At 41.0% G+C, this 19,493-nt stretch overlaps 1 protein-coding gene across 2 annotated transcripts in view; it reads left to right on the plus strand.

Annotated features, from left to right (window-relative positions):
- Nucleotides 1-19,493, plus strand: part of COL22A1 (collagen type XXII alpha 1 chain) — a 238,530-nt gene that overhangs the window by 28,382 nt on the left and 190,655 nt on the right. For both annotated transcript variants that reach the window (XM_039731540.1, XM_039731541.1), the window contains exon 3: nucleotides 3,494-4,060. In XM_039731540.1, coding sequence (XP_039587474.1) covers nucleotides 3,494-4,060 — 567 coding nt within the window. The remainder of the gene's footprint in view (nucleotides 1-3,493; nucleotides 4,061-19,493) is intronic.

Raw genomic sequence — 19,493 nt, forward strand, 5'->3', positions numbered from 1 at the left:
TTGGTTTTTGTGTGGCAGCAAGAAGAGTTATCTGACATCAGTGATGCCACACCTCAAATGAAAAATGGTTGTAGACCCACACAATTTTTTCATAAGAGTTCAAAGGCATTTTGAGATGGAGATTTTCTGTCTCTTTTTCTAGGAAAGATGCTATTCTGTAGGCTTCGGTAATTTATAAGAAAGGAAAGGTCTAAAAAAGACCTTTTCCAGTTTAAGGAATAGCTTCTTTACAGCTTTCTTATGTGATCTTTTTATGGCTTTTTTGGGTGAAATTTACCAGAAATAAATACTTAGTAACAAACAAAGTGAAATCTCACTCTTTTTTTTTTTTTTCCTGCTTCTGGACCTGTCACAGGCAGAATATAGTGAAGCCATTTATATGTTCATTCTGTGCTTACTTTAAATAATTTTGGGCTTATGGCTTGTTTGTGAACTATTTTTAAAGGAAATATTGCAAAACAGTTGGTTCAGTGTCTGAGTAGATGAGCACAACTCCTTGAATCATGCTCCCAGAGAGCATTTCTGCAATTACAAAACTGAAATTTTGCTCTCTATGAGTTATCTCCCATATTCCCTTAACATGAACAGAATTGTTTCTGCCGGTAAAAAGTACTGTTATGGCATTCTTGGAAAACAATAAATTTTGTCCAGCAGTAGACATTAGAGTGCTGAAAATGCAGATTAATATTTACTAAAAGCATTTCTGCAGCATTTCATCTCACTGCCACCAGGTCTGTAAGCAAAGAATTACCAATGCCAAAAAAATAATGATCCTGAAAGACCATGTTTTTCATCCCTGCAATACTGCCTTGAATAGGCATCACTTTTTAAACCTTAACTCCCCCTTGTTTTAAGGCTCATTGCCCTTGAACACAGACAGAATTCATTCTGTCTGTTCTGTTTGTTTTGAGATTGCTGTTGTCTCACCTGCTGAGAGTCATTAAAATAAGTAACAGGAAGGTCTTGCGGGTGTTGCTCTCTAGTTAGTCTCACCTAATTAACATTCTTTCAGCCAGAATAGATTAATACAATAATGAATTTAGGAAGGAGACAAGGTAGGGAAGTGTAAGCTTCTTTCTTACCTTTTACTGTTAATATTTTTACCTTTTATATTCTCCAAAAATCAAGCAGAACCACAACTGAGGGCCCAGCTGATATACACAGCTCTAACTTGCACACCAAAACATAAAATGGTATAAACCATCATCTCCACTCTCAGATTGCCTTCGAGAGAGTTTTCCCAGACTTTTCTTGCTCTGGAGTTAGTGGACAAGCACTCCCTCACTCACAAAATGCCACCACAGAACACAGTCCCACATGCAGGTTTTGGCTGGGATACAGTTAATTTTCCTCACAGTAGCTGCTCTGGGACTGTGCTTTGGATTTGTGCTGGAAACAGTGCTGATGACACGGGGATGTTTTTGTTACTGCTGAGCAGAGCTCACACTGAGCCAAGGCCTTTTTATTCCTCCTCCCACCAGCCAGGAGGCTGGGGAGCACAAGAAATTGGGAGGGGGAAAAGATGGGACAACTGCCCCCAACTGACCAAAGGGATATCCCAAACCATATCATGCTCAGAAATAAAGCTGTTGGGGGGACACAGCTGGAGACTCCTGCCTGGGGACTGTGACTCAGACAGTGGTGAACTACTGTTTTCATTTGTATCACTCCTCTTTCTTGGCTTTTATTTATATCTCTTTGTTATTTTGCTCATAATTACAACTTAATATTTTATTTTATTTTATTTTATTTTATTTTATTTTATTTTATTTTATTTTATTTTATTTTATTTTATTTTAATTATTAAACTTTCTTCTCTCAATCCATGAGTTTTCCTCCTTTCACCTTTCCAATTATCTTCCCCTCAGATCTGCTGAGAGCAGTAGTGAGGGGCTGTGTGGTGCTTAGTTTCCAGCTGGGGTTAAACCACAACAACAGATTGTTTCCAAAGAGATCCCCTGTGGATGGTCTGGTCCCAATGTCATCCCAGTCCTGTGTGCAGAGGTTGTTCCCACAGGCCCAGCTGGGATGTACTGGGATGTGCTTTGCTACAGAAGTCAATGCAGCAGCAGGTGATGCTCCTTTCTCGTCACCTGCCACACTCCAGGTGTACCTCCAATCACTCTCATGGTCATCATGCAATGCCTTGAGCACTGACCTACTCTTTTGTAATGCTTTTTCTCTTTTCTGAAGGCAAATCCTCTCTGTGTAGCTGAGCTATCTACTCTCTCCTTTCCAGAGCCATGGGCTGTTGTGGAATTCTTTTATTCTGGGCAGGGTGACAACCCTGGGATGAGCAAAGAGCCAGAGCTAATTTGTGTCAAAATCTTGAGTGTGAGAGAAGATTTTGTGACTTTCCTGTAGGTTCAAATGTTGGAATTCAGTAGGAAATATGTAATTTTACCACTGGTCCACCATGCAGTTGTACTTTTTGAGACAATGTGAGACAAGAACTTCTGGAGAAGCAATGGGTTGGCAGCTGTGACCAAACTGGCTTTGTAGAGAAGCTTTCAGTCTTAAAAATCTACGGTCTATAATAGTGGTTTAAATAAATATAAGCATATTTATATACATTTTGTCCAGTTGGAGCATTATATTGATACCTCTTGGGCATCAGTGACACTTATATGGACCTACTGCTTCCTGACTTGCATGTACCCAGAAACAGCTAAAAAACATCTCCTGAGAGATCTACTTTTTTTTTTTTTTTTTTTTCTTCTATTTTTCTTGTGAGTGTCTGACAAGTATGCAACCAGTGTGGATAAGGCAAGCAAGTTGCAATTTAAATAGTTTTTTGTTTTGGATTATACAGGCCTCACATTGCAAATATCATGGTTGGAGGCAAAGGGATGGTTGTGGGGGTAAGTGAACTTTTCCCTCACAAGGCAGCTGCCCTTTGTTGTCCTGGAACACATTCCAAAATCCACTAAGTCATCCTTTGGTCAACAGACAGTGGCATAAAGCCTCATATTCGAAATAATCTTGTTATAGACCTGTTACCTCAACATATCATGCTGGGAAAAAGAACTGCTTCTAGCTAAGCATAAATGAATCATAACGTTAATGCAAGAGGGGACATGAAAGCTTCATTACTCAGGGTCAGGATTGGCATAGGCAAGGTCAGGACAGGGCTTTTGATCTGTCCAGGTCGTTCCAGAGCACTGCCTGAGCAAAGGCACTGCAATGAAGTCAGAGAAAAATATCTTCATGCAGGGGGTGTAGCTGAAGGATTGAGCAGAAGTAGTTAGAAGCAGAGGAAGGGAAAGGGTTTGCATTTCAAAGTGAAGTCTGTGCTGCTCTGTAGATGTCCTGAAACTGATGAGGTGAATCACAAGGAAGAAGGGCTGGGAATCTGCTCTTCCTCTGCAGGATAAGGAGAAGGTTTGCTGCCTCCTCCAAATTGCTCACTAGGGAGCTGTGTCAAGGGAAGATTTGGTATGTCTGGTCCTCTGCGTTCATCTCCCCTTAGCAATGTGTCCTGCCTCTCTTGCAGGTTGCAAGAGTGTTCACTACGACCTTGTCTTCCTCTTGGACGCCTCCTCCAGCGTCGGAAAAGAAGACTTTGAGAAAGTTCGTCAGTGGGTGTCTAATTTGGTGGAAACCTTTGAGATTGGCCCAGACAAAACCCGTGTCGGGGTGGTGCGATACAGCGATCGTCCGACCACAGAGTTCGACCTGGGAAAGTACAAAACCCGTGAGGAGATCAAAGAGGCTGCACGACAGATCCAGTATTATGGGGGTAACACGAACACTGGAGATGCTCTCAGGTACATCACCACCTACAGTTTTTCCAAAGAAGCCGGTGGGAGACTTAGTGATCGAACTGTTAAAAAAGTGGCTATCCTTCTGACTGATGGAAGGAGCCAGGATTTTGTCTTGGATCCAGCCACTGCAGCCCATCAGGCTGGGATTAGGATTTTTGCTGTGGGTGTTGGAGAAGCCTTAAAAGAGGAACTTGATGAGATTGCTTCAGAGCCCAAGTCTGCTCACGTGTTTCATGTCTCTGATTACAACGCCATCGATAAAATTCGGGGGAAGCTGAGGAGGCGCCTCTGTGAGAGTAAGTAGAGCTTTCTTTTTCTGCAGAATTAGAACAGGTTCAGTTAGCATAGATATGAATATTAGATATGCTAATTTCATATAGATATGAAAAGCTATGATTGTTTTCTTTCATGCTTCTTTATTTTCGTGTCTCCTACTCAGTTCCACTCTGTAAGAGATCACTGTTCAAGGCCAGGCTGGGTGCAGCTTTGAGCAGCCTGATCTAGTGGAGTATTGCTTATGGCAAGGATTTGGAATTAGGTGATCTTTAAGGACCCTTCCAACCCAAAGTATTCTCTGATGTTGTGATTCTATGATTTTACTACAGGAGATGTGATGGGGTTCTCTGGCAAGTTAGTATTAATTATAGGTCAGCTTCCACAGTAAACCATGAATTCCCTTTTGGCTCTTACATAGTTAAATTACTTTATAATAATTTGGACTACTGAATATGAATGGTGACAGCTTATTTATATCCAGATTTTGGTTTACTTTGTGTAGGACCCTTTTCCCCCTTATTTTCTAGCACTGTATTGTGAAGAGAATGCTCTGGGTGCTGCTGGGGATGATCCTTAAGGAAGCAAAAGGATGTTTGTGCTTTTCTGCCTTTCACCATCTCAGCTCTACAACTGGTGTTCTCGAGTGCTCTGTCTGCCAACAGCACAAGCATTGGTGATGTTTGAATGACGTTTAATGGAGAAAAGTGGGGGGGATTTGCACTGCATAAATGACCCTGATTTTCCAGTTCCTTGATGAAGAGGATAGGAATGGCATTGTGGCTGCTATCTCCCAGCACTTTAATAGGAACAGCAATCACACACCCTGCTCTTCCACCACTGATAAATCACTCTCTTGTTTTTAGTGGCTACATGAAAGCTGCCTGGTTTTGCTGCTTTTTGCATTGTGTGTTTGATTGCTGTGAACAGGCCTCGTAGCTGATGTTGTGACGATCTGTTATTGCTTTCTGTGACCTCCCTTTGTAAGAAAAAAAGCTCTGGGCTTATGTAGGGTCCTTAGAGAGTGACAAGTGCAAGCAGGCAGAGTTTAGTTGACATTACCCAGCAATATCAAGATGTTCTGCTTTTACAGCCTAAACATAAATGGGTAATGGAGGGTGTAATCCCAAACAAATGGAAGTCATGGGGAATAATAACTGTAAGCTATGCAGACTGAAGGAGCTTTTTGTTTGTTTTTTTTTTCTGTAAAAATATTATGTAATCATTCACACAACTGGGCTCTAGTAGAAAATGGTAAACCCTTCCAAGTGGCACACTTGAACAACTCAAACAACTTCCTGTTGCAGCTGCTGAACACCAAAAATGTGATTTTCCTTCGCCGTTCTGTTACTTTCCCTTTCCAAAGCAAGTGGAAAGTAACAGAATTTACTGTTACTCTACTTTGTACCTGGGGACATCATTTGTTGCCTGCTCAAAAAAATCTTTTACCTGGCTGCCAGAGTATAATACCTTCTGTCTGTGGCTTTCTGAGCCCATCCTGTGCCCACATGGGCCAGCATAACACTTCTCCTTTGATTGCAAAAGATCACTGGGAGCATCCTTCACCCTGGATGACAGTCACTCTCCAAGGTGTTATCTTCTACCTGCACTGGTGAGCTCAGTGAGAAATAGGGGCTGTGCTCAGCACACATCTCTGCTGCTCCATCCTCCTGGGGGGGAGGACTCCTTACACTCTTCCCCTGCTCTGGCATCAGCTCCTCCATCCATGTGTCCATAGGTCCTGCCAGGAGTTTTCTCGCATGGGCTGGGTCACAACCTCCTTCAGGCATCCACCTGCTCTGTTTGGGGTCCTGCAGGGGCTGCAGGGGGATCTCTGCTCCCTCATGGACCCCCCTGGGCTGCAGGGACACAGCTGCCTCTCCATGGGCTGTGCAGGTGCTTCAGGGGAATCTGCTCTGGCACCTGGAGCAGCTCCTGAGCCTCCTTCTGTACTGGAACTACTCCTCTCCCATAATCCCACTTCTCACCTCTGACTGCAATTTCTACTGCATAGTAACATTTTACCCTTAAATACACAATCCCAGAGTCTTCCCTGAATTTTTTTTTCCTTCATTTAAAACAGGGAAGGTGCTTTTTAGCAGAATCAGAGTTATCATACTTATTTAATGTATTGCTTTGCATGCAAAAAGCTTTCAAGAGGCAAGATGTATAGATCAGGTCCAAAAACCCATGAAAATATTGCTGAAACAGAGGATGAGGTAATGAGAGCACCTCATATTCTGTTAGAGATCAGTTAATTTTTTTGTTACCTGCATGTGTGAGGTACTTTGGGGGGTGAGAGAATGGAGATGGAGAACAGGACCAAGTGATTTCTTGTGCATGTACCACTTTTAAATTCCATGTTCATGCAGTAGGAACAGGAAAGGAGTTCACTATGATGGCTGGGCCTTCTACATGTTTAGAAGATCAAACTTTTAACAGCTGGTGCAGTCAGCTTTCAGTGGTTTTAATGACAGCTCTGTATAAGACATGAGCATGCAAACCACAGGGTGGGTGGAAAACGTGACCAGGGCTCATGCCAAGCTGCTGTTTATTTTGTGCACATTCTGAGACAAAAGCATATATTGCCACAGCCAGGCTCTGGTTTTAATAGACATAATCCTGTGTAAGCTCCAGAGAGACACATGAATCAAAGGGCGGAAATAGGAGGAAGTTTTTTTTTGATGAGTCCTCCAGCCCTGGTACTGCTACTGAAATGTACAGGGTTGTGAAGTGTTGCAAATGCTGGATTTCATGCCAGCAGCTGTTCAGAATCGCTTGTCTCAGGTCCCCCTGGACATCTGGCCTAGACTCTGTCATTCCATCTTGCTATATTTGATGGAATTTATTGCTAAGAAGATGTCATTGAGGGCATTAAGAGCATTTTAGCTCCCATTTGATCTTGTGGCAGTAAGCATAGTATAATCAAAAAAACTCATGTCTGCTCAGTGGGACATTGTGGCAGGGGGAGATATTTTTGCCACACATCTCCATTACATTCTGGGCTATAGTTGGCTGGCAAAAATGGGTGATGCTTTCACAGGAAAGCAGGAGAGATACATTCTGCTAAAAATTCCAAAGATGCTTCATGTTTCCTAAATACAGTTCCTGCTTATATCTTGTAGGGATAACAACAGGCAGTTATGGAATATTTGAAAATATACTAGACCAAAGAACAGTCATCACATGAATCTCAGATACTTTGCAAACAGAAGGAGATGAGGCAGAATTGTTTCAATAATGAGTTGGTACCAGTGGTTTGTCATTGATTTCTGTTGATTTAGTGAGGTCTGTGATAAGGTATCAAAAGCAGTCACATGTCCAGATGATTCACAACATTTATACTTCTATTTTTACATGTCTTTGTTGACTTTGGGTAGTGTATGAAGTGCATAAAATATAAGACATATGCTACCCCTATTCTGTTACTGATGATGAAGGGCTTCCAGCCTTCAAAGCAACACCTTGAACATCCATCAAAAGGATAGTCTGAAAGCTTCAGAAATGTCTATTTTTGAGGTTGTCTTTGCCCAGGTTCATGATATATTCACAGAAGAACAGCAAGCTGTTACTTTTTGGCCTTTAGTGTTAAAAATACCTCATGCACAGAAACGTAGGCAAAGGGTAGGTATCTGAATTGCCATTTCTTGATTGACACTTCTTAACAGACTTATCAGTGCAGTCAAATCTCATAAAAATACTGAGATATTGGAACATATCAACACCTAAGGGTATATTGCACATTTTGCTGCTTAAGAAAATGTCCAGATTAAGTGCAGGTACTAAGAATTTGACCATCACTTGAAAATCTAGTGGCTTTCAGATGGCTTTGGAAGTCGTAAAAAGCTCAGCAGACAACTGCTGCTTTTTAAAAAGCTGCAGCTGGGCAGTGACCCAGCTGATGTCACCTCTGATGTGTCCTGCTGCTTCTTGAAGCTGCACTCCCACAGCTGTCGTGGTGCCTTTCACAAGGTCTGTAACATCTCCATCTTCCAGCAATCACTCATGGTACATGACAGGATCACTCATCCTTTCATCACCACATTTGCTGGCTAATTGCAGTTTCCTGTGAAGGCATGAAAGGTCTGTGACAGAATTTCCAACTGATTTATTCTTTACTTGAAACTAAAGAAAAAAAAAGGCTTTTCATGGATGTGAGGAGACAAAATGTGTGTTTAGTGGTGATCTTCTACCATTTGGTTAAGGGACTGGCTCCAGGAAGCACAGCACAGATATTCAGATATTCTTTTTCATTTAGTTGAGGGACTGTCTGGTATCTTTTGGCTCCAGGAAGCACAGCACAGATATTCAGATATTCTTTTTCATTTACAGAAATTTTTATTTTCAAATCAAATGTCTGAAACTCTCAGATTTAATTTTCCACTTGGTCTAGTCATCACCAGCTTAGAGAGAAATGGTTCCAGAGCTGGTGTCTGGCAGGCAGCTTTGAACTCTGTGGATGAGCTGTGGCTGCTGGTTGTCCCTTACTTTCTCCACAGATCATGCAGAAGTGATTGTTCTCCCAGATCATAGCTACAGCTCTGTTCTGGCACTGTGTAATCTCCACATTATTTAAATATTGCATGTCCAAAGAAGAGCATCAAAGCTGGTGCAGGGTCTTTATCATGAGTCCTTGGAGTAGTGGCTGAGGGAACTGCAAGTTTAGCCTGGAGGAAAGCAGCTGAGTTGGAATTATTGTTCTCTACAATTCCCTGAAAGGATGATGCCTTAAGTTTCTAGCTTTTATATTTTTCAGGTCCTGTACTGCATTAGTGTATAACTGAACTCCATATAGATTGTTAGTAGGCTTTCTTCACATTTTAGTCAGACAAAACAATCCTTCCAGGCCTGACAGCCAAGGACAGCCTCAGCCTCAGACCCCAAAAAGCACAAACAAAAGTGAATGGGGGGAAGCAAACTGGGGGAATGTGACTTCATTACCTGAAGCTGTAATGGGACAATTAACCCCTGATATTCTAATGGACCAAACTTATATCTGTCTGAAAAACTCGTGACCATTGTGCATCTTGGGTGTAGCCTCTGTGAGGGTTTTGCACTGCCCAAACTCTATCTATTGAAGGCCTTTAATAAATACCTACTTTATTTTCTAACTCTGTCTAGCCTCTATTCTAGGTACCAAACTCTATCTATTGAGGGCCTTTAATAAATACCTACTTTATTTTCTAACTCTGTCTAGCCTCTATTCTAGGTAGCCATTCCAAGGCATCATAGCCAGGTGGGGATTTGTCTCTTCTCCCAGGTAACAAGCAATAGGATAAGAGGAAACAGCCTCAAGTTTCACTAGGGAAGGCTTAGACTGATATTAAGAAATTTTTTTTCACTGAAAGGATTGTCAAGCAGTGGAAGCAACTCTCCAGGGAAGTGGTGCAGTCACCATCCCTGGAGGTATTTAAAAGACATTCAGATGTAACACTTGGGGACATGGTTTAGTGGTAGACCTGGCAGTGCTGGGTTAATGGATGGACTCAATGTTCTTAAGGGTTTTTTTCCAGCCTAAACAATTCCATGATTCAAAATAAATTCTTATTTTGCTTGGTACTCTGAAATGAATAGGTTTATTCTGAGATCTGCAACAGTGCTGTTTTTTGACCAGCCCCACTTCTAAAAAAGAAAATCTTATTCTTCCTAACTTCCCTCTCCCATCTGCCAGCAGATGCATCTATGTGGCCCCACCATGAACTATAGCATGAAGCCAATGAATGTTTTGTTTCCTTTCCCAGATTAGTTTTTACTCAGATTTATTTCACCATGCTGTCCCAGGGGAGGAAGTGGCACAAGGTGAGAGCAGCTAACTAGGAGCAGAAGACCTGGATTGTGTCCTTTGGTGCAGTGCTAGCTCATATCAGCTTGTTGAACTTTAATCAAGGACTTCAGAAAACATAAAAATCCTTTATGTGCTCCCAGTGCAGACCTGAGACTGTGATCTGCTGTGCTCTGGTTTATGCTGTGCGTAAAGTGGATTTCTGGGTGGGTTTTTCCCATTCAAACTCCACTTCTAGGCTTCAGCACAACTTGCTTGCCTTGAATAAACATCTTGGTTAACGAAAATATCCCACTGCAGATGGATCTCTTCAGGATCCTGTCCCATTTTCCTTAGACAGGCTTTCCAGTACACATAATTGTTGCTGTTTTACTGCTGCCTCAGCTGCTGCTGGTTCAGGGAGGGATGGCAGAGTTCTCCTCCTCAGACAGGCTGTGTCTGGCTGGGGGTTGTTGGTAGGAGGGATGAGCAAGCTGCCACCACCTTCACTTAGACACAGACTGTCTGTCAGTGCCTCCAGGCAGCACTTTGATATTTCTGTGCACTTGGGTAGCTTTTCTCCTCCAGAATGGATGTTAGCTCTGTTAGAGTTTCAGAGAGTGATTTATTGATTTATTTTCATTCCCTTGTACATTGGAAAAAGCAATGTCTTAGACATTGCCTTCAGGTGATGAGGGTATTTCAGCATCTGTGGCCTGATTTCTTGTTTTTGCTGAGGGAGAAAAGATATGAATCCAAAAGTCATCCAAAATCCAGAGTTTTAGAAATAAGTCTGTGACAGAAAATGGTTTTACTTCTTTTCTTTGATGCAGTTTGTGAGAAAAGGAATCTGTTCCATACCTGCAACTTCATACAGACCACTTGGAATATTAATATGGGACTCTGAAGATAGGAATATAATGAAATGAGATCAATTAAACCTTTTGCACTTGCCTTTCTTATCTCTAGCTTCTGTCTTCAGCAGTTACAGACAAATAATAGCATCATAAACCACAGGCAATCGCTTTATGTAAAACAGTGAATCTCTGGACTGCCAACATCTTGTCTGAAATCACAGAATCTGCCTGGATGATAACATCTCCCCTAAATTGTAATGGGCTTTCTTGCATTTCAGACAAGAAAGCTCTCTGAACAATGTTTGATGTACAGTAAAAATAATTGTAAAGACAAAGACTCAGGTTAAAGTAAGTCCCAGATTTAGAAAGAAATATTGAGACAATCAGGAAGAGCATGGGTCTCAGAGCCCTATGAAAAAGTAATGTGCTGCTTGAAGGAAAAAAAAAGGGGGGGGGAGGGAATGTGGTGACTGTGGAAGCCATTTCTAAATAATATAGAAGTGAAGGAGAAATACAGAAATAGGAACAGGCAAAAAGCTGGAACATATTCTTATATGCTGGAAGTATCTTGTTTTCAACCCTGCCTGCAGCCCACATTGATTTTGCAGGAGCTGTGGATGCTCAGCATTTTCAATATTCAGCTGTGGAGCTCAATAATTCTGCAGCTGCAGTCAGAAGGAGGCTTTCTGTCTGCTCCAGTGGAGCCCAAATGATGGGGTAAAAGAGAAAACTCATCCTTGGGCCAGCACTGTCTCTCTTGGTGTGTTCTGCCTGAGGGACTGCTGAGGAATGCTCAGCAGAAAGAATAACCTCTGAAGATGGCCAGATGCTCAGCAGGAGACTAGGGCAAGGCACTTAAAAACCTCTGAGGCTTTAGGTTTAGTTACAGGCTTTTCTGTCCAAGAAAAACAAAGCAATGAGGAGAAAACCCTTGGCATGTGGCCTTCACAAGTCTTAAATACTTTAAATTTCAGCAGATTTGTACAGTCAGGCCTTTCTTCCTCCTTCATTTACAACCCCTAAACTGACCTCACACTGAAAGGACACCAGGTTACTTAAAGCCTTAGTGTTCTAAGCCTGCTTTGTAGTTAATTTTTATGCTTTATGTGATTATTCACATCAAAATCTAATGGTAACTCCCATCACAATCTATAAATGGAATAGACCATTGCCTGCTGTGGTTAGGTGCACCTGCAAGTTAAAGATTTCCTCTGCTCTCCCTCGATTTGGGGATGTAGTTCTTTTTAGGATAGGGAAAGTCTGGTGGTGCTAGGGAGATTTATTCCCAGTTCTCCTGATGGACCTGGTAGAATTTATGGAAAATTATAGAAAAGGTTGAATCTGTATCAGAGCATGCAATGTAATAAAGAATAAACTCATAAGATTTTATACTTCTAAAACCCAGTGGGTTTCCTGATACCCCCAGACCCTTATAAAATGAATATTTCTGTAAACCCACTATAGCAGTGGTGAGCTTGGTCTCTCAGGGCTGGTGGGTTTTTTCTTTTGCTCCTGGCTCCATAAATTCCAGCCTCAAAGTCTTGTGAGGAGTAACTGCAATGAGAGCTGCAGACCCTGTGATTCAGCCTAATGAGGGAGTCTGGGGGTCCCATGGCAGGTCCTGGATTTCACAGAAGGATGAAGTGTGTGCTGGTAATGGGCTGCCTCTGTCACCTGGGAAAAGGTTTGGCACAAAACCTCAGCTTTCTCTTCAAACAGATTAACCAGACAATTTCAAGGTGTTGAATCAAGTACATCACAGTTTCACAGGCAGAACAGAACTATAAGACAAAACTGTGTTCAGAGCTAGATAAGGTGTCACATCAACACCTGGAACAAAATGGGTGGGATCACCTATTTTTAAGATCTGGGATGAAACCATTGCTTCCAGTTCTGTGTTCAGCTGAGCTGTCTTTAGAAGCCTGTGTTATTTATTTCTGTCATCAAAGCAAAGCTGGGCACATAAGTTTTAATGGCTTATTTTGAAGCTGTAAGTAGATCATAAAATCATAGAATGGCCTGGGTTGGAAGGGATTACCTCATTCCAATCCCCTTGTCATGGACAAGGACACCTCCCACTAGACCAGGTTGCTCAGAACTCCATCCAACCTGGCCTTGAACACTTCCAGGGATGGGGCATCCTGTTGAACAGATCTGTAATATCTGTAAAACTTGAAACCTTGCATGGTCTCACTGCAACAGATATTGATGTTATTAATTAGAGTTAGAGTTATTAATTAGTTAGTTACTAATTAGTTAGTTAGAGTTTAAACCCAACTGATAGAGTGATTTCCTTTCCTATCCCTTGGCAATATGAAGTGGTGCATTCTTTCTCCTCTGGTAGTTTATAAATGCCACTGAATTTCAACTTTTTTTTATTACTTTTTTCTTTAAATAAACCAAACCAACAAGCAGAATTGAATTCTAATGTACCAGTCTGTTGAGAACATTTCTTCCTCAGTGGTAGAGCTGCAATGTGGTTTAACTGGTGGGCTATTTTTGTTAGTAAATTGTAGGGTTAGTGATTCAATCCCATCAAGTTCCCTATAAGTTATACCCAAATACCAAATTCCTTTTCAAATCAGTAAGCTTGTTTATGATGCAAAACAAAAGCAGTAGGAGTGCTCTGACACCTTGGAGAACTGCTTTTTTGATAAAGTACTAATTAAGTTCTTTAAAATGCAATTAAGAAATTGTTGCAAGCTCTGCTGTATTCCTGTACTTAAAAATGGTGAAGAATAGTTCTAAGTTCTGCATAAAATGCTTTTTGGTGTGCTGTATATTTTGGGAATTGTGACTACTGCTGCTGATCCTGGCCAGAAGGAAGGAAGGCACCTTTCAAGTGAGGTAGCTCAGTTGGATAAGGTGATTTTTGTCACTTGCTGTCCTTGTCTGTTGGACAGCGGGGTCATGGGACATCAGATTTATGAACTCCATTAATTTCCTCATGGATTGGTCAGTTTGGCTATAACTTCATCTGTACTCTAGGAAATGAAGGAATTTATATATAAAATGCACATATATGCATATATGTTTGGGTATGTGCATAAGACATATGTTTGTTTCTACATGTATAAACTCTGAAAAATAAACCTGTGTCCTTTCAGCCTAAAGCATCAGTCTTTTTTTTACAGTGAGGTAGATGAAGCTATAACATGTTAAAGTTCTAGAGAGGATGAAATACAGGGCATTTTTGCTGCACACCACACAAAATCAAGCCAATCTACCAACTATGGGTGAGACTTCATTTAGTTACACTGCAATAGGAATCACTGTGCTTTGTTCCTCCAGGGTTTTACAGCAAGATGGATAGCATATATTAGTTCTATCTACATATTAGTTCTACTTTTACTGTAAAAGTGTCTCTCATTTGGCCCTGAAGATGCAACACCTCTGTCAGAGGCTGAAATAGTAATATAACACAGGTGAGGGGGTGCAGCAGAATTTTAGTCACTAGTGCTAAAGCTTTGTGGCAAATTAATCTAATGGCTTAGATCAAGGGGTGTTTCTGAGCTGAAGATTAAGGCTGGATCAGAACTGAAAACCATACATAGAATTCAACAATTTTGTATCTCTATATTCAGGTATCTTCAGTAGGATTCATATCATCTAATTGCAGTACCTGAAAGTTATTGTCCATGCTCTTTTGATAGTCAGTGGAAAGGAGCAGACATCTCAAGAGAATGTTTCATCCTCTTTGAGGGTGACTGTTTGAGACAGGTGACATGATTGAACCTCTGAGTGCCTCTTTCTTTTCATTCACTTTTGAGAAAGCTTATATACCTTTCTCATTGGATTCTTTGTTTGACAGCCAACAGCAAAAGAGCTGAACCTTTCCCTGCCACATTCTGGGAATACAATAACATTTGTTTCCTTATGCCAGTAAATTCAGTTTGCTGGAATTTATATTACTGATGGAGATTCAGACCAGTGCTGCAAGCTGAGGTGGACTTGCTGCAATTCTCACCCAGCTCCCTGATACTGCAGGGTTTGTGCTGTTGAAGGAGACAATGCCAGTTTAGAGAGCTTTTACCAAGTATTAACATATGTTCAGGGTCAAACACTGTACTTGCAAATTTATTTAATCCCCGAGGGACTATTCCTGTGAGAAGAATGGTTCCCTCTCCCTCATTGTGAGCTTCTGCCTAAATCTTGTGATAAATTTGTCCTTGAAGTTAACTGTGTTGTGACATTACCTGCTGCAGTCTGTTGACTCATTTACAGCAAGGAGATAATACTTTAAAAAACAAATAATGACTGAAATATAATTAAGAGTAACAGAGACAGCTTTTTAAATTGCTATTATTGAAAGATACCTTTGTTGCTAATAGCTTTGTTGTTGTTGTTGTTGTTAATTGAAGCGTGAATCCACTCATGCTTAATGATCTTTCCAGTTCTCACTGTAACAAAGTCAGACCCCAAACCAGACTGTATTTTACTGGAACTGAAATGGGAAGGAAGCCAGGTCAGACCAGCTTGAATGTAAACCAAACCCTTGTTGCTGGTGCATCCTGGTTGTCTTTCCATAGAGACAAGCTAAAAATTCCCTTGGAGGACCTGATGAACAAACCCAGTGTAAGAACTGCTGTGATAAATTCATCCTGTTATGAATGGCATTGAAAAGCTGACTTTGAGCCAGTGGAGTTCTGAGTATGGGTTATGGTAATTTAACAATCTTTCTTATCAGATTACTATCTGATAGAAAAAACAGAAATGGTTTTGAACTGAAAGAGATAAAATCTAGATTAGATAGTAAGAAGAAATACTTTGAGAGTGGTGAGGCACTGGAAAAAGTTCCTATGGACCAGGACTTTGGTAGCAGAAGGTGCCCCTGCCCATGGCAGGTTTGGAACTGAATGATCATTTAGGTCCCTTCCAAACCAAACCATTCTATAACTCTATGATTTATAAAAACTTTCATTGAATTCACTCTGAGTGCCTTTTACAGAAGTGTCCATGTAAATGGCACCTCTGCAGTAGAGTGCTGGTTTTGGCTGGGATGGAGTTAATTTTTTTCACAGTGGCTGGTATGGAGATATGTTTTAGATTTCTACTGAACACAACATTGAAAATGTAGAGATGTTTTTGTTATTGTTGAGCAGGGCTTGTCTGATGGAATACAGCATACCTTGTCTCAAATAATTTGACCTGTATATAAACATAACAAATATAAGAATGATCATGTTGGAGAAGGGATGTGCTCAGGACTAACAATCCCTCAGGGACTGAAATGATCTAGAGCAGTCTTTGAGTCACAGATTCCTGAAACCCAGCTCAGTGCTCTCTGGTGCAGCACACTGATCAGGCACTTTGGAAAGGTCACTTTGTTGTCTAGACTAGGAAATTGGATATCCATTTTTTTCAGTCCCTGAGACCATATTTCCCTAAATATTTTGGCAGTGTCCAGCCCCAAGAGTTTTGCAAGAGGGCAGATGTTGGCCATAATGTTCCTTTCCTAGTCAAGCTTATTGATAACCTGCAGTCACCACTCCCACTCCAGAGAAATGACCCCACTTGTGTCTCTATTGGAAATCATGGCTCTAGTGAAATGGGCAAGAGAGTATTAAAATAGAAGGAAATCATCATTATCCTTGCTTGTAATGAATAGGATATGAGTCTTAGTTGAATTGTGAGGGTATAATACTCACAAAATAAAACAAAATGTACTGGAAAATTTACTGTGTTAGTTTATTCAGGGAGGTATCAGCTAACTATTCCTCCAAGCTATCAGAGCTCTGTGCTGGAATAGTGAATCATGCATGTTGATTTTTAACAAAGTTGTTTAAGGACAAGTGTAACATTTACAGCGCTGTAAATCTTACAAAAATTCAACATCATTTACACTGACTGTTCTGATTTCTATTAGCAAGCACAGAAGCAGATGCCTGTCTAATTTACCTGCCTGATAAATTGTTCTTTGTAGTGACCTTAATAATATCCTGAAGAATTAATTTCCTGGGCTAATATTATATTTATAATTTATTTATCACCAGCTGAGTATTTACGTGCTCACAGCTTTACAAGCTGTAAGACACTGTGGCTTCACACTGTGTAAGATGGTACACAGGAATCTCTTTAATGTATGACTGGCTCAGAATCAAGGATTTTTATCATCTATAATTAGGAGTTTATCCCAGTGGGTGGGATTTTTTTTTTCATTGTAAATCCTTTTGCATACTATTATTTAGTTAAAAATACTGCCCTGTGTGCTTGCTGACAGCACAGGAAAGCAGAATAGGAACTCTAAATAAATGGAATTAGTGGATAGATTGCTACACCCTCTCACCACATTCATCTCTGTGAACTATTTTTGAGTTGATTATAAGTAATTTGGCTTTGGAGGTTGATATTTTTATTTTTTCTTGGGGGCCTGTAATAAAGAAAAGTCTCTCAGCTTTTTGCTTTGATTTCTGTGGGCACATGCCTTGACCATAAAATGTTAGGTGCTACTGAAATGTTGAAAAATATCTCTCACTCTCACAGGGTCAAGAAAATTATTCCTTGTTCAGATCCTAGAGAAGGTTGGTTTTTCAGAGTTTTTTTTTAGGTTCTTTAGTTTGTCTTATAACTAAAGCATTGATTTCTATGTCGGAGCATAGAGTAGTTTCACTTCTCTGTATTTATGCTCAGCAATATCTCACTGCTAATTATTTTCCATGAACTAGTAGCATGCAAGATAATAAATGTTTAATTAACCAAACATCTGAGAAAGTATTAGACTGACTTGTCACAACTTTGTACAGCTATTTGCATACATTCTGAGTTATTTCTAGTGAATCCAGAGGTTCTCTTAAGCTTACACAGCAGGGCACTAAAATACCTCAGAAATAAACCCATTTACACGTGGTACAAATCCCTTCCTTGTGGGTGCTCTGAAGATTTTCCATGAGACGTTTGATGCACTCAAGTATAATGAAGATGCACATTGGGTCACAGAGATCCAACTCTTAGTCCAAGAAGAACTCCTGCCCTTCCAGCAGGGAAGGTAGGGAAGAAGAACTCCTGCCCTACTGGAAGGACAGGAGTTCTTCTTGGACTAAGAGTCCAAGAATTTTTCTTCTTGGACTAAGAGTCCATGAATTTTGGACTAAGAGTCCAAGAATTTCTGCAGGAATTTTTAGCAGATGGTTGCTCACTGCTGGCTGTATGCAGAGGTTTTACCTGTAGGGTCAGGGGTGGGGTTGGGGTTGACCCTACAGCTTCTTCATGTGCCCAGCACAGCCCAGCTCTCAGGATGGACCTGGCCTGGCTCTGCAGGTTTCTGGATGGTGTTTCTGCTCGTGTGTGTCCCACTGCTCCTGACAGGCACCTCCAGCATGGGGCCAGGCTGAGGCTGTGTTGGTGCAGCTCAGGAACGGTGCAAGAGCACTTGAGGCTGTAATTGTGTGAGGCTGACCCTTTCATCTACTGTTCTTTCCTTTTTTCTTCTCAATAATTGTCTCCCCTTCACCACAAAATGCACAGGAGAAGAAAAGCTTTTCAGGAAAAAGTGTTTTCTACCCGTAACTCTGTGGTGGAGTGAGAGGGAGAAATGCCAAGGGGAGGAAGTAAGTTGATGTCAGTAAGTTCATAGTCACAGAGGTTGTTTTGTCTGTGTTTTCTCTTCCCCCACCACCCCTCATTATAGAATAAGCTCCCAAGTAACCTGCTATCACCAGAACACAGGGGACTGAAGGCATTAAAGTCCCTCTCCCCTTCATCTGCTTTGTCCCAGGGGCTTGTGATTTTTCTCCTGTGCTAGATGTGGGTTCAAACTGAGCAGGGGATGAAGTGTTGCTCAGTCACTAAGGGGAAGGGGCTGGCTGCTCATCCTATTGTGGATTTCTGGTGAAGAATGGTCACTGATGAGGGACTCCACAATGCCCAGGGACTCAAGCATCCCCAACAATCTGTCCTTTAAATAAGCCTCTTTTGGACTACAGGCATCCTTTATTTTCTTCCCTTCTGGACTCAGTTCTTTTTATAGCATCCACCTTTTTTTTTAATGTATGTGTATGCACACATCCATATATATAACTGGAAATGAATGGAGTGATTTTCTCTCAGTTAACACAAATTAAATCCAGGGAATGGAAACCACAGGGGTGGATAAACATGCTATTCATGCTGGGTGGATCTGCGCTCCCATGGGGGGGAGGTGAGTGTCCTAATTTCAGAATAGTACAGACTGAGTTTTCATTAAATCAGTACATGTTTAATCATATAATTTTGAATGGAAAAGTGGAGAGTAAAGACCTGTATCTGCAATGAATCTATACTTATATAGTAATTTCTGTAGTTTTGTTGGGTTTTTGGTGGTTTGGGGTGAGGTTTTTTGGTTTTGTTTTTTTTTAGGTGTTTTTTTTGGTTTTTTTGACATGTTGATGATTTTCCTAGGGTTGGTGGGACCCATGAAAAAGCAGCAGAAGCCAGTATAGAGAAAACATTGCCTGTGTGTTTTCCTGCTCTTGGGCTGAGCTTTTAATTTCACTTTCATCTGGAATTCCAGTCTGGATGCTAAGTTTGATTTCCCCTACATTTCTGGATTTGTAGGTGAGGAGGAGCTCTGCTAGGGTGACAGCATGAAGAAATGGATAATGTTGACTTTCACCAAGGAAAACAGCATAATGCTTACTCCCCTGTGAGTCTGCCAAGCAGCATTTAACCTTCCCTGCTGGATTCACTCATTCTGCTATGGCAGCTCTTTTTTATGAAGTTGGAAAATAAAGTGATGAATTACAGCTATGGGAGGTGGATTCTCTCTAGGTTAAAATGGGCCAGCTCAGGTGTGGTTCTAGTAAGGTACACCACGGCAACATTAACTCAAAAGCAATTACATGTAGAATTTTATTATGGAAA

Source organism: Passer montanus, unplaced genomic scaffold, assembly GCF_014805655.1.
Source record: "Passer montanus isolate IOZ18808 unplaced genomic scaffold, ASM1480565v1 scaffold78, whole genome shotgun sequence".
Classification (NCBI taxonomy): Eukaryota; Metazoa; Chordata; class Aves; order Passeriformes; family Passeridae; genus Passer; species Passer montanus.